Genomic DNA, 17,106 nt, shown 5'->3' on the forward strand with positions numbered 1-17,106 from the left:
TCACTCAATTAGTAAGGCTAACCCTCCCACCCCCACCTGATCATTTAATCGATCATTTTGATTGGCTAAAACATTTTATATATAAGATTATAATTTCGCTTTACATCTGACTATCCGATCATTGGTTGAAAAATTTAATAATAGATATTGATTTTACATTGTTTAAAAAAAATTTTAATGATAAATAAAAAATCTTTACTATCTATTTTCAAATAAAGTATAAATACATAAAAAAAAAAAAATAAATCATGCAAAGTTTTTTAAAAGCACCAAATTTTAGTAAAACGTTTTTTTATAAACAACCACAAAATAAATACCAAGAATTTTGTAATGCATATGCATATTACAAGCAAGCAACGCTATGTGATCCTAAATTAAATCGTGAAAAATTATCCCAAGAATGTGCAAGTGAATGGAAAGATGTTAAAAAACATGATAATGTTTTTATTGAAAGTAAAATTTGTGAATATTATGAAACTATACCTACCACTGTTCGTTCTCATCAACAAATTCTTATATCACGTAATGCAACGCCTAGTTCTCATCATACTCCTACACCTTCAACCTCAAAGCAATATAAAGAATATATTGACATTACATCTTTACCAAAAAATGCCAAATCGCAATATGATGCAGCTGTAAAAATTAATTCAGCTATGAAAAAAATATCTGAGTGTGAACAAATGATGGAGATTGCATCAGACGATTCAATGAAAGTTATGTTATCATCTAAATTAATTGAAGAACAGAAAGTTGTATCAGAACAAAATGCACGGTTAAACAAATTAAAACGTCATGCTGATGCACAAGCAAAGCTAGCAGCAAAAAAGGACAAACTTTTTGAAGAGGGAATTGTAGAAAGATATGATACTCCAGGAAGGCCATCTGCAGCTATGAAAGACCCAGAACTATGGGATAAAATACATGATAGTATTGAATTTGGAGCTGCTCATGCTAAACGTAGAAAAGTAGTTATTAAAGTAAGAACAATAAAACATTTACGTGAAACTTTAGAAGAAAAATATAATACCTATTTATCTCGCCAATGCTTGTCAACTTATCTTCAACCTCGCCATCAGAACACTTTTGCTGCACGTCGTCATCATCATCCAACAAAAGTAGGCCTTGCCTCTGTAGCACGAACAGAAATGAAAACTCATATTGATGAGCATTATTGTCTAGCTTCTGTTAAAGCTGCAAGAACATTTGCTGAAGTTTTTGCAGATGAAACAATTATTATTTCTCAGGATGATAAGGCAAAAATTGGATTGGGAATACCTGCAGTTGGACGCACATTTAAAGCAATTCAAACAACAAATGAACCAGTAACTGTTGAGGATCATGATTTTCCGATGGGTTCAAAGATGAAATTAATACCATCTGTTTATCTAATAATTAATCCAGCTGATTCAAGTGATACTCTTCGAACTGGGCAGCTCTCTATTTTCATTAGACCAGAATATTTTATTGGAACGTCATCTGCAACTCATATGGTTGATTTAAAAAATATTATTTCTAATGAAAAATTTTCTGCAACTTTAAAAAAAGAAAATGAAGTTAAACCAATTTTAATTCTTCTTGTTGATGGTGGGCCAGATGAAAATCCAAAGCATATGAAAAATATCATTCAATATGCTCACCTTTTTCATACCCTTGACTTAGATTATTTAACTATTCGCACTCATGCTCCAGGTCAAAGTGCATATAATCCAGTAGAACGAAGCATGGCATCTTTATCTGCAAAACTTGCTGGTATTACTTTACCGATAGGAGAATTTGGATCACATCTAAATAGTCAAGGAAATGTAGTGGATGAAGAATTAGCACGAAAAAATTTTGAATATTCAGGTAAAAGGCTTTGTGATATATGGGAAAGAGATGACATACATGGAAAACCTGTTACGGTTAAATATATCAATCAGGAAAAAAACCCGTTTGATAATGAGCCTCCAATATTATGGAACTGGATAGAACGTCATGCACAGATGTGTCGTTACTCATTAGATATAAAAAAATGCAAAGACCGAGAATGTTGTTACGAGTACAGAGCGCCAGATGTAGCAACCCTTTTGGACGAAAATAATGGATTTCTTCCTTCAATCATAAAAGGAAGAGATGGTCATTTCATTAACTCAATTCATGCTCTTGATTATTATGATAAGCTTAAAATTCAAGAGTATGATCGTTATTGTCCTTCAATTTCACAGGAATTATATTAACGCTTATGTTGTAATATATGCGGCAAATATTTTCCAACTCTTAAATATATATCTGAATACAAACGAAATATACATTCTTTAAAACAAACTGCCAGGAAATCAAAACGAGTCCAGAAACAAAATAACGAAACAGAAATGGAATGTGTATTTATTGTAAATACAAACTTTAATGAAGCGGAAGACATATTTCAAAGAGTTCCGTGGCAAGAAACAGTACAAGATTTTTGTGCAGTTCAGTCAGACGAAGAATAAATGGTATTGTTTTTAATGTTTATAAGATATAATTTTTTTTTTATTTTCAGTGAATTTGTGATACATAATACAACATAAAACTGAATAAAGAAAAAATTTGCCGAACTATATAAAATGTAAATCAATTTGCCGCAGTGAAACTAATTAACTAACTAATTTCTGATTTCTGGCTATAGAGTTTCAGTCCGAAACTAAACTGTTCCTAAAAAAAAGAGAACGTAAGAAAGCCTTTTTTGGAAAAAATTAATCAACATTATCTCCCAACCTTCATTTACCTGTATTTTCGTACACCAACCTCCAACAACCCTACAAAAAGAAAAATAGAAATGTTAGTATATTCGTTTTTAAAGGAAACAACGAAAAAACTCCTCTCCCGGTCTCTCCTTACCAAAATCCAGAAGTTCAGTGACTCCGGTCATGCTGTTCGTCCGGAATCCCTATAAAAAAGAATGAAAAAATAAATTAAATTTCCTAAAAAAAACAAAATTATAAAATAACGAAAAAAACCTCTCTACCTCAATTCAAAAGTCCAGTCACGTTTCTTGTCTGGAAATCCTACAAAAAAAGAAAAATATATATTAGTTACGTAGTTGCATTCTTTTTAAAAAAAAAATCAAAAACGAAAAACCTCTCCTTCGGACTTTCCTTTCTCAATTCCAGAAGTCCAGTCCTATTTTTCATTCGGAAACCCTACAAAAAAGAAAAATAAAATAAATGTTAAATTTATTAAAAAAAAAATAAAAAATATATCGAAAAAACTTTTTACCTCAATTTCAAAAAGTCTGGCCTGTTTTTCGTCCGGAAACCTTACAAAAAAGAACCTAATTTCGGCAGTCGACCTTAAATTATTATATGTAAGAAATTAACCAATAAAAAGCATGTCACGTGATTAAAGACCTGATCCGCAGACTGAACCCCCCACCCCCTATCAAATCAGCTGATTTCTGGCACGCCCCTAACCATGCTACCTGTTCTGTGCACGAACACCTTGGTTGGTCTAAGACCTAACAGAAGGTCAAACTACCATTAAGACATTGCACCCTCAGCTTTACCATCTAGGACGACCATCTAGCCATTACTGACCCCAAGTGGTATCGTGGAGTGACCACCTAAACAGGAAGTCCCCCCAAGGTATAGTAGTAACCTCAAGGACAGGACTGCGCACATACCAATGGCCTCATAGGGAACGTTAGAAGGACACCATGACCCTTAGTTGAAATGTGCAGCCTAACCGTACACACTAATTCACCATGATGCAGTCCAACTACACTAATCCCTGTACCTTCACGCTATTGGTTGTAGCGTCCGCAGTAAAATTCTTTTTATTTCCGTGGTCATGGGAATCGAATCTGCGACCTCACCATACTCAGGCTTAATAAGGGTCTCAGTGATTAACCACCGAGATAGGGTGACCAACTCTAGTTTTATCCTTTTCCTTTGCTAATGTTTACGTCCGACCACCATTCACTCTTATGAGACTAATCTTGGGTCTGTGTCCTATCATCTTCAATGGGCAACCATTATACCGAGTACTTAATTTTTCAGGTAACAGCACCACTATAGAAGACATCCCCCATCGGGCCATTATAAGTTTTATCCTTTTCCGATTACTGGCTGACGAGTTATTCAACAAAATGTTAAACATCGGCATTATAATATTTTTTGATTTACGTTTACTGCGCCATTTAACATTTTGCTAGATTTCTCGGTACCTAGTGATTGTAAAAAGACGATTTATAGCTCGTTGGAATCGCCTCATCGAGACAAATCGAATGGTGGTAAGTTCATCTTTCTGTGATCTGTGATCAATATTGATGGAGTTATTACTTAAAAACCATTTAATATTTTTTAATTTCGGAAATTAATTTAGTGATTGGATTTCGACGTATTTTATACCATTAGAACCGTCTCATCAAGACGAATCGAATGGCGGTAAGATCATCTCTCTACGATTAATATTGGTGAAGTTACGATACAATAAAGTTTTAAGTATAATTTTGGCTAAAATTATGTTAATTTTTGGCCGGAATTATGATATGCAAATATAAGAAATTTTTTATATAGTCACATCTCTTTATAATCACCAAATATTGATCCTGGGTAACACCTACAAGCTTACTGTCCAGGTGGTCACTACAAAGTATACCACTTGGGGATTACAACTGTACTATCGGTGGTGGGTAATCGCGGGCTGTAGTGGCGCTTTGAGTGAGACCTGTTACCTAATATGGTGGTATGGAAGGGGTCTAGATGTTTGAAGGTTATCGACGAAAGTCCTTCGTGACGTAGTAGTGGTGAGGGGTTATAATAGTAGCCGTTACAGTATCGTACAACAGATTAAAGGACGAGTAGGGTGGTGTTCGGCAGATTCGAAGGCCTTCGGGTCCCTGGGATAAGTCCTTGCGTTTCGGTTGTGGTGTTGAATTGTCCCTGTTAAAAAGGTGGCGGGGATGGTTACATCATGGCTTAGTGAGGATGATGCAATGAACGACCTACCTCCATAGCCTTCAATAGAGGGTGCGGAAAGTAGTGGCCACTAAACTTACAAAACACTTGTAAAATAATCACCAAATATGAGGATCATTGCAACTCTTTCCTGAATTTTTGAAAATACTAATAAAATTAATTTTTGAAATTTTCGTTCGAAAATTTCTAAGTGCTCGTTCATAATACTAATATTTCCACAGTTGCTTTCCTCTTTACTGAGCTTTATACTATGACTACACCTCCAGCTCCTTTTGTTATTAACCCAGATATTCTGCCGCCACCGCGTCCTGTTATCTCTGCTTCCCTTCCCTTCCAGGACCGACCCCTTTACCTTTCATTTCCCACCTAATACCGCCGGCGTACCAAATAAACGTTCGCGTACTGTCTCGAGGACGCTATGAATGTTGATATAACTTCGCCCTCTGCTCCTGCTCCCAACCTTATTTCTACCGTTCCTTCTGGTCTTCCTGTCAACAAAGTCCATGTGATTACACCTCCTCAAAATACTACCACTCCTGTTGAAACTGTTGATGCTTCTATCCATGCTCCCTCTAACACCAGTAATAAAGGCAAAGCTGTCGTCTTTGATATCCCAGAACGACGACCATCTCCTGATGGGAATGCTGCTGCTATCAAATCCGCACCTTCTCGTTATCATGCTGTGGCCTACTTACACGACACGCCTGACGCGTTCAAAGCTAAATTCACCACCAACTGCTCCATGTGTGACGAAGTGGATTGTTCGCTCTCCTGTTATTCTTCTTATGGTGCTCGCGCACGATGTGAAGGATCAGCTGATAACAAGAAAATCCTTATCTTCTTCAATAATCATGATGATTATACCGATTGTATCACCTCCCCACGTGCCGATCTCCTTGATTTGGCCTTCAGTCATTATTCTCCTGCAGACGCCAAGCTCAGTGATGAAATGAAGTCTTTGTTCGTCACTGATATCCCACTTTTCCTAACCGAGACTCAAGTCCGTCAGGCATTTTCCCGATATGGCACTGTAATCAAGTGCAAACTTACTCCTAGGAAATATTACTATAATGGACATATCCAGTTTTCCTCCGCAGATGCAGTTACCCAATTTAATGATATTTGGACGATCATTTGCCTTGGTAATTCTTTACGTGTCTGTCTGGCATCTTTTTCGAAATCCCAACGCGATAGCCGCAGAGAACATGTTGCTATCCTCGCCGGCATCCCAAAGAATATTAAAGAAGCTGACCTGTTGGAAATTGCTACTCAAGTTAACGCTAAGGCCCTTAACGTTCCTCTATCTATCAGTTCCTACAAGCCTAAACCCTATGTATATTTGAATTTCTCTTCATTTGAATCTCTTGAAGCTGCCAAAGAAATGACCGTGGCTTTCCGCGGCAAAGGATTAACATGGCACCCTCCCAATGAAGCACAAACTTTATGCCAGGTTTGTGGGCGTCCTGGTTGTTCTCCCTCTGTATGTAATCCTCATACCACACGGAAAGTGGATGATCGCCTTAATAAACTTTATTCTCGCTTCAATGCTGGCTCTAGACGTGGTCATCAGGATTCACGCCAATCACGTAAAAATTCCAATTCCCGTTCAAGATCGCGATCCAATTCTAGATCCCGCAATAATAATTCCTCTTCATCCCGCTCCAACAACAATAACAATAATACTAACACTTCTCGTCCCAATACTTCTCGAAGTAACAACCGGACCAACAATAATACTAATAATCACAGGAACAATGAAAATTCTTCCGGTTCTACTCAACCTCCATATAAACCTCATTCTGTCAGTTATACACCACCTACTTCTCCATCTGACAATCCTGCCCATACACTTCCTCAACATATTATTGATGATTTAAAGGTGCAGATCAAAGAGATCGTTAACACCCTACATACTCTAGAGGAAACTGTCTCTTGGATGAATGATACTATCACGTCCCATGAGTATAGGCTATCTGAGCTTGAATCAATGATGAATTATGACAACCCTGGTGACTCTGATTTGTATCTGCCTCGTGATGATCATGAAAATCAAAATCATTCTTATGATAATGGATGGGATGATGCCCCACCCCATGACACGAATTCTGGATTCAATCTTCCTCTCCATACTTCCCCTTCTCTCATGGATACTTCTCCTGATGCTTCTTTCTCAGCTCTGGATCCTAACTCCGTCTTATCAAGAAGACATGTCCCGTTGCCTAACTCCCGACCTACTATTATTGCTCCCGATGCTAATACTTCCCGTTTGCAATTGGAGATTTCTAATGTCACCAATACACAAAAGAATCTTTCTGCCCAACTTGGTTCGATTATGGAAAAATTGGACTCCTTCTCTCCCTCAAAAACCCTCCCCTTCCAATGATTGAACACCAATTTATATCGGGTGGTTCACAGGGATCTCACCCCCCTGATAGTGCGCTACTTAATATTAATAGTCCTAATAACTCTCCTTCTTCCTTTTCCCCTCTTATTAATTTTGGACAAATCAATGTTAATGGTCTGTGCTCCCCTGTTTGTCAGTTGCATTTGTTAAATTATTTTCTCCATTCTTCTTTTGGCATTTTATCTTTAAATGATACTCGTCTTACTTCTTCTAGTGCTAAATTTATTTATCAAAATGAACATGCCCAACATAATTTTAAGTCCTATTGGGCTCCTTTCCCTTCTAATTCACGACCTCATGATGGTGTTGGTCTTTTACTTCGCCATCCCTTACATAAACATGTTCAGAAAATTGATCCTTGGAAAGGTCGCCTTTTAAAATTAGATCTTTTTTTTCATCAAACAAAAATTTCTATCATTTCTGTTTATATTCCTCCCTATCATTCTGTTCATTATAAAGAACGTGATGCTATTTTTGCCCAACTTAATTTATGGCTTGATAAAGCCCGCTCTAATAACTATCACGTAGTCATCCTTGGTGATTTTAATGCAGATGAAATTTCACATTCATATCTCCCTCAACATTATTTGAAAATTTTACGATCACTTTCTTCTCGATATTTTACGGATCATCAATCTTATATTTCTTCAATTTCAGGTCCTAGTCCTACCTTTTATCATCAGAATGGTTCTTCTAGACTTGATTATATTTGGTCATCCCCTGGCTTTCTTGCTCCCAGTCTTTTCTCTCATGTTGAATCTAGTCCTAAGTTGAATGATAACCAATTTACTGACCACCGTGTACTCATAACGGCCTTCGACTTTAATTCTTGTTTCGCTACTTTAGCCAAAGCTAGACTAAAACAGAAAAGCGAACAACGCACCATTTTTCTCTATAAGAATTTAAAAGAAGACACGTGGGACACATTTTCTAATGAAGTAAACTCACGTCTTGAGTTGTACTTGGTCACACACCATCCTTCTGTATCTTCACTTTCAGCTCTTTCATTAGACAAACTTTGGTACGCTCTTAAACGCTCTATTCTTGGTGGTGCCATTGATTCTCTTCCATTTCAACATGTATCCAATACTTATCACCATAAATATTCTCTGGAACTTACGATGCTTATTGCTATCAACAAATTCTTGGATAGATTATTGTTTAAATTGACCACATCTCAGACTACTCGCCCCGCTCAAATTTCACAAATGATCAATTCTTTACCTACACAATTAACTCTTTTGAAATTCCTTTTAATAGATTATACTATACCTACTTATAGTACAACACCACTTCCTGCTTTTGTCAAATTTTTGCGTTCACAAAAAGCTTTGGTCTCTGCTTATCTTTCCACGCAATTTCATCAACATCGTGTGGATTCCATTGAATTTTATACTGCTCTTAGAGATGAACATTTCTCTACGTCGCCGGGTTCTTTTATCTCTTAAGCTCTGTCAGTGGAACATCGCTCTATCGTTCTTGATAGAGTTTTGGTTGTAATTGACTCCAAACCTACTTTACTTACTGAACCTTCAGACATCAAACAAGCTGCTATCAAACACTTCCAATCGGTTGTTACTCCTCCATTGGTTCAGCATTCTTCTATTGATAAATTTCCTCCACGCTGGCAAAGAGCATATACTCCTATTTCTGACATCGACTCGTCTTTATACACCTCGGTCATGTCTCCTATTTTGGATGATGAATGGATAAATATTCGCAAATCTATGCCTAATAACAAAGCCTCTGGCCCCTCTAAAATTTCTTATGAAATGCTCAAACATTTAACTGGAGAAGCTTTCAATTTGTCTCTTGTTTTAGCCAATGCCTGCCTTATTCATGGTGATATTCCTGCAGATTGGCGTGAAGCGCTTATTTATCCCATTCCGAAGCCTCATGAATTTGACGCTCAATTAAAGAATACACGACCTATCACTTTATTAGAAACTGTTTGGAAATGTGTGGTCAAGATCGTTACAACTCGTCTTTCAAAAATTCTAGCTGATAACCAAATACTTCAGGGTGGTAATTTTGCTGGATTACCAGGTGGATCTACTGACATTCCTATCAAAATGCTTGACGCAATTATTCATCAACGCCGCTTTGATAAAACTGATGACCAAGAGTTATGGATTGTTTCCCAAGACATTTCTAAGGCCTTTGACTCGATTGATTTAAATATGCTCAAGTTGGCTTTAATCCGTTTACATATCCCACCCTTGTTGATAAAATTTATTATCAATCTTTTCACAAGACGCAATAACAAAATTATTACTCATTATGGTGATACTTCCGGATATAGAGTTAGAATCGGTATTGATCAGGGTGAAATTATTTCCCCGTTATTATGGGTGATTTATTTGGATCCTTTACTTACAACGCTTAATCGAGAAGCTTGTAATCCTTTTATTTTGAAATCCTCTGCTTTATTGGATTATTCCCCGATTGAATATGAACAACATAACCTTCCTGTTTCACATATCACATTTATGGATGACTCTACTTTGATTGCTTCATCTAAACGAGGAATTGAAGATCGCCTTTCCATTACAGCTGAATTTTATACTTTAAATAATACTCAAGCTAATTCAGCTAAATATATCCTTCTTTCTTCTGAACAATTCTCTCAAACTATAGTGTTTGATCTTTTCCCATCTCCTTTAATCCAAACTTGTACTCTTACTTTAAAAGCTTTAGCTTTATCCAAGTCTTTTCGCTTTTTAGGTGTCTGGTTTTGGTTTTCAGCTTCTTCTCGCTTTGTTCATGATCAAAGTATTTCCATGGTCAAAGACATGGCTGCTTTACTCAGTCCTAAGAAACTTTTGGCACAACATGTGGCTTATCTTTATAACGTTGTCTTACTTCCAAGGCTAGAATTTCGCCTACAAACCACATTATTTGCTGAATCCATTATTAATCGTATGGTTTCTCCAATGCTTTCTCTTATTCGACAAAAGGCTGGTTTAGCCTCAGTCACTCCTCTTTCCGCGCTTTTCACATTGTTGCCGTTCTCTATTCAACAAGCATTTGGTCGATTTCTATCATCTCATGTAGCTTCATGGCAAAAAATTTTTTCTCACCCTTTACATATAAAACCTTTGCCAATTATATGATTACTTATCTCCAAAGCTTCCTAGATTGTGATGCCTGTTCTTCTACTATTGACTTGGAACCATGGTCCCATACATTTTCCTTGCGAACACATTCTTTGTTTAATTCTTTATTATTCTCTTCTCGTTTGAATATCACGTGGTCTTTATTGTTCCGACCTCTGAGGAAAGATCTACGTCTGGCAATTCCACTCTGGTCGATTTTACCAAAAGACTTATTCACTTCCATGAAAAATGTTCAGAAAAAATTTTGTACTCGTTTTCTTGCCCAATTGGTTACTCCGTGTGGCTCTCGGCTTCTTCCATGGAAAGATTTACGCTTTCTTAAATGAGTTTCGAACAAAGGATCTGTGCCTGCTTGGTTTACTTATTTATTTAATTTAGTTGTTATTTCTAATTCTTCTTCTTTTTTTCTTTTACCGCAATTTAGAATACCTAATTCCTATACTGTAGCTTCTATCTGTTCTATAGATATTAGTCGAAATTATTTGTTCAATCCACAATGGGCTATTTTTTTTAATCGCGATACTAACTCTTTCCTTGTTGGCCGTGTGATCATTACCTATCCTGCTCCGCGAAATGAAGCTCTTATTTCACATTGGATTGCGTCATCTATCGATGACTTATTATCAGAATTCACTGCATGCCAAGGTTGTGCCTCTGCTATTCTGCGATCCTCTACTTCCAAAACATTGTTTAAACGATGTCCCTCTGAAAAGTGCTTCTCTTATATGCCTTTATCAAGTCTTATCCGTTACCTTACGAAGCCTCATACTTATATACATGTGGATACTCGTTCGGTCTCACTTTCCGCTTCGTTAGGCTATGCCAAATCTCTTTTACTATTTTATCTTTTTGCTCCAGTTCGGTTACCTCCTATGCTTAACCAAGTGTCTAGGATTTCTGATATCCAACTTCCTTCTTCGGTGTCTACCCTGTATATTGATGGATCCTTCCTTCCTCCTTCTAGTCATCCGACACCTTCGATGGCTTATGCATGGACTGCTATCGATTCTGATGGTTTTATTCTTGAATCTCATTATAATACCATTCCTTCACTCTTTCCCTCTGCATTGCGTTCCGAAATTTTTGCCTTATTGCATGGATTGGACTCCCTGCCTCGGTATTCCAAGATCACTGTCGCTACTGATTGTGCTCAATTAATTTCCTTATGGACTACGTATGTGGATGCTCCGTTCATTCCTAAAATGCTCAAAGAATTCAACCACCTTCTATGGTCTTCGGCACGAGCTATTATTTCACATAAGAATCTGGAAGTTACTTTAATCAAGGTTCCTGCTCACGCTGACGATTCTTTGAATAACCATGTTGATGACTTAGCGAAAGCTGCTCATACAGACTCATGTCTTTCCTTTATTTCGCCTGCATTTTTAGCTCCTTGTATTTTACAATTTAATTCTTTACCTGGGGATATGAATATCCGGAAATTCATTGGAGATATTTTTGACGCCAAGAGTCTTTTGACTCTTGCTTTATTACCAAGATTCAATCTTAATTCCTCTTTTTCGGATATTGATTGGGCTTGTACCAAATTTTGTTTTAATAATAAACAATTACAATCCTCCCATCGAAATGGCCGGTCTGAATTTTGTGCTTTCCGTATCAAGATTTTATTGGATATGCTTCTGACACTCACAACTTTTCAAAAACAAAAGCCTCATATCTATGATCCGAGTTGGCTCTATCCTCAGTGCAACTCCTCTCCTGAGACTTTAGACCACTTATGGACTTGTCCTTATATTTTACCTGAATTTAGTCCTTTTAATACTTTTAAAACACTTCTGCTGGACCTTAAAACCGTTTGTCTTGGAAAATTTCTCTCTGCAACTCCTTTGAAATCTTTACCGGACTATTTCGCTGTGAAATTTATGGCTATGGATTGTTGGGACTGTAACCCTCCTTCAAATTCTTGTCTGCGATTTGCACGTGGACTTATACCGATGTCTCTTACTAGTTTTCTTGGAACATATTTTTCATCATCCACTATTTGTTCTATTTTTGATACACCTTTACATGAATTTCATTTTGATCTCTATGTACAAATTTGGTTGTGCCGTTCCGTTTTCTTTCACCATTGGGAATTAGCTCAAGGCATTACCAATAAAATGAAATCGTCCGCTATTGGACTTTCTCCTATTATTCGTCCTTTCTCAAATGTTTCTCCTTATTCTTTGACACCTTCCTTGGCGACAGCTTCCTTGGATTTCTGGGTTTCTTGGGTTTCCTCTTACATAATCCATGGGGGATCTTGGATTTCGCATTTGGATTTTTGGCACCGCTTAACAGTTCAGCCTCTACTTAGGATTTCTTTTTGGTAACAGATTGGATCTTCGGATATGCTGGATAGTTGACTAACATTGGCCTTCGGGTAAAGTTGGGGTATGCGTTTCTGTAATAGTTTAGTTTTTCTTTACTTAATTTTATTTTGTTTAGATTTCTTTACTTGTATGAATCGTGAAGCTAGTTCTTTTTATTTTTTATGTTTAATTTTCTATATTTTATTTGTAATATTGTTCGATTTGAGTTTTGTACTTTTCGTTTAAAAATTTATAATAAAAGATAAAGTCATAAGACTGTTTGCTCATAATCACCAAATATATGAGTTGGTCACCCTATCTTAGTGGTTAGTCACTGAGACCCTCATTAAGCCTGAGTATGGTGAGGTCGCAGGTTCGATTTCCATGACCACGGAAATAAAAAGAATTTTACTGCGGACGCTATAACCAATAGCGTGAAGGTACAGGGATTAGTGTAGTTGAACTGCATCGTGATGAATTAGTGTGTACGGTTAGGCCGCACATTTCAACTAAGGGTCATGGTGTCCTTTTAACGTTCCCTGCGGCCATTCGGCATGTGCGCAGTCCCCTGTCCTTGAGGTCACTACTATACCTTAGGGGGGACTTCCTGTCTGTGTGGTCACTCTATGATACCGCTTGGGGTCAGTAATGGCTAGATGGTCGTCCTAAATGGTAAAGCTGAGGGTGCAATGTCTTAATGGTAGTTTGACCTTCTGTTAGGTCATAGACCACCCAAAGTGTTCGTGTACAGACAGATAGCTTGGTGGCGATTGGCTCAATTCCTCTCCGACGCCTTGCATGGCGTATTCCCTTGGCAGGGTTGATACCCACCAATTAGGATGATGATCCCGTAACACCTACAAGCTTACTGTCCAGGTGGTCACTACAAAGTACACAGTGAAATTCGATAAACCGGATCTATCGGTTCCACTAAAAATATCCGGTTTATCGGGATATCCGGTTTAGCGAAAAAATTTCGATATATTGAAAATCTATTATATTGAATTTTTAAAAAATTTTCATGCTAATAAAACTAATATACACTATAATTTGATTTTTTTCATCTAGTTTTAAGTTATAGGAGGTCATGAAAATGAATATAAAATATTTTAATTGAATATATAAGTAATATTAACTTCAGCCGGAATTAAGATTTTTATAATTCCGGCCAAATTTAAGATTTACCGCATCACGTTACTTAAATTTTATTGGTTCCGAGCTACGTGATCCGGTTTATCGAATCATTTTTACTATAGCTGGTTAGAAAATTGATCCGTTATAGCGAATATCGAGCTTTTACTAGTAAACTCCGGTATATCGAGCCTATTTTAATATACGTGATTTGGTTCCAGCAAAAAAGTCCGGTTTAGGCCCAAATCCGGTTTATCGAATATCCGGTTTATCGAATTTCACTGTGTATACCACTTGGGGATTACAACTGTACTATCGGTGGTGGGTAATCGCGGGCTGTAGTGGCCTTTGAGTGAGACCTGTTACCTAATATGGTGGTATGGAAGGGGTCTAGATGTTTGAAGGTTATCTGACGAAAGTCCTCCGTGACAGTAGTAGTGGTGAGGGGTTTATAATAGTAGCCGATTACAGTATCGTACAACGGATTAAAGGACGAGTAGGGTGGTGTTCTTCCGATTCAAAGGCCTTCGGGTCCCTGGGGTATGCCTGATTGATGGACGTGCTGGATAAGTTGTCTTGGTTAAAAGGTGGCCTTGATGACATCTGGTGGTTCAATGATGGTGAGGATACGAACGACCTACCTCCATAACCTTCAATAGAAGGTGCGGAAAGTAGTGGCCACTAAACATACAATACACTTGTAAAATAATCACCAAATATGGACTGTCCCAAATGTGTGACTATAAAGAGAGTTGACTGTATAATACTTTTATAAAAAATTTATGTTATGCTAACTTTTATAGTTTCAACCTCCAGATGTTACTTATTAGTGAAAGGTAAGTATTACTTTTAAATATATAAATATATGTATTTTTCTATGAAGAATCAGTTTACTTAATAAATAAAAAGCAAGTTTCTTAATAAAATTTATGGTAAATCTAAATTTACAATTTTAGCAAAAATTAGCCAATATTAAACTTATAAAATGTATATAAATAATTGCTAATTTTTTTTGTATAAATACAATTTTAATTGCAAATTACATGTTATAATAAAATAATATTTTAAATATCTACAATATTTAACAAATTTTATAATTTGACTAATTTTTAAAAGTTGTTAATAGTAAAAGTATTTCAATAACTATTCAATTTTAATATAATTTAATATATAATTACTTTTAAATAAGGTTGCGGGCTAAACTGGTTTTTGAATTTGGCAAAACGTCTAAACCTCAGTTTTGTCAATTTTTTTATAGGAGTTTATTATAGTTTTGTCATTTCATATGATTTTTATAATCAAGTTTCGCCAAATTTTTATTAATATTTTAATATAGTTTTATCAGGTTTCATGTTTACTATGGGGTTTCGCCCACAACCTTACTTTTAAAGGATATAAAATAGCCTGTAAAATTTTAGTATATATTATTATATAAAATATTTAAAAATATTAATTAGTATTTTACATATCAACTAAATGATCTGCATTTTGTGTAATAGTATACTTTGGTTTTCAATTTTTATCATGAAACTTCAAATTATCACATATTAATAATTTTGCATATAAAAATTAAAAATTATATAAATTATTTAATTTAAAGTTATATAACAATAAAAGGTGCCATATTTTATTTTTTTTCTTATTTAGGCATTTACTTTGCTTTGCACTTTTTTATAATTTAATTATTTTTTAATAAAATGAAACTTGTGATCGGCAAATGATCATCAAAGTGATATAAAACATATTCGCTAAGATGTTCTATAGGTAGTTCTATAAGTAATTCTATAGGTTGTTCAATAGATTCTTTTAAAAGGTTATTATTAGGTGATATAGTATTTTCTAACTCAGTACTTTCAGTACTTTCATTAAAAAAATTTATTGGTATAAAGATATCTTCTGAAAAATTTATAAATGTTTCACAACCTGCTTTTATTATATAATGATTTTTGCCAAAGGAGTTTGTAAAATAACATCACATTAACTGGCATGTCTTTATTAAATATATGTTAACAAAAAACATATGGGCTGATTTGTTTACTTTGCATTAAAAAGAGTTATTGAATTGATTTGCACAATTTTCGTTACTTAAAATTGTTTTGTAATACCAAAAAATTATCTGATTGATGATCACTTGACTAAATAATAAGTTGAACAAAAATTTACATTTGCAAAACTTAAATTATTAAATGTAAAAGAGCTGTGAAAAAACCCATTTCACTAATAAAAAATCCATTTCTCATATATATGGAATTTTTAACATATATTATTAAAAAGTAAGTATATTTTAATAAAATATAAAGTAAAATAAAAATTTATATAGTCTTAGTAGCTATAAATGTTTATAAAAGTATAATAAAAATATCATACATCAGGAAATTTGTTTAGGCGTAATTTAGTGTAATATTTCGAAGGTGGTGTAAAATTTCGAAATATTACACTAAAAACGTAATATTACAAAAGTTTACGCTCTTAAATTTGAATAATTATAGTAATTTAAGAATATCTCGCTATCTACTGATCCAATTAAGACGATCTATAGCTCATTGGAATCAGCTCATCAAGACGAATCGAATGGTAGTAAAATCGTATCTTTACGTTTGATAGATGACTTTCTATTAATTTAAAACTTTACTGCATACTATAAAGCGTTCTATCAACTGTAGAAATGCGAATTTACTACCATTCGATCCGTCTTGATGAGCTGATTCCAATGAGCTATAGATCATCTTGATTGGATCAGTAGATAGCGAGATATTCTTAAATTACTATAATTATTCAAATTTAAGAGCGTAAACTTTTGTAATATTACGTTTTTAGTGTAATATTTCGAAATTTTACACCACCTTCGAAATATTACACTAAATTACGCCTAAACAAATTTCCTGATGTATAAAAGATAGTATCATAATAGATATTTTCAAACAATAAAAATAATTATTTTATGTTGGAATTTGTATTACCATCTTTAGACGCAAATATATCAAGATTCACTAATCCGTTTTCTATAATTTTAGGCTCGTTGGAAAGCCCTTATTCTGGACTTTATAGGCGAAAAAAGAGCTCACCGATTGAATCATTAGATCCAGAGATATTTACGTTTAAAGTTGAGGTACGAACTTTTTAACATGCTTAAATGCAAATATCTTGGGATCCACTGATCCGTTTTTTATAAATTTAGGCTCTTCGGAAAGCCCTTGATCTGGTCT

At 35.2% G+C, this 17,106-nt stretch overlaps 1 protein-coding gene across 1 annotated transcript; it reads left to right on the forward strand.

Moving 5' to 3' along the window:
- Positions 1–248: 248 nt before the first annotated feature.
- Positions 249–1,152, forward strand: OCT59_000671 (uncharacterized protein; the record flags this gene model as incomplete). Its single annotated transcript, XM_066139009.1, has 2 exons — positions 249–980; positions 1,138–1,152. The coding sequence occupies 2 exons, from the start codon at positions 249–251 to the stop codon at positions 1,150–1,152; spliced, it is 747 nt and encodes a 248-aa protein (XP_065988449.1).
- Positions 1,153–17,106: the final 15,954 nt, after the last annotated feature.

The sequence above is a fragment of the Rhizophagus irregularis genome, chromosome 1 (genome assembly GCF_026210795.1).
Source record: "Rhizophagus irregularis chromosome 1, complete sequence".
NCBI lineage: Eukaryota > Fungi > Glomeromycota > Glomeromycetes > Glomerales > Glomeraceae > Rhizophagus > Rhizophagus irregularis.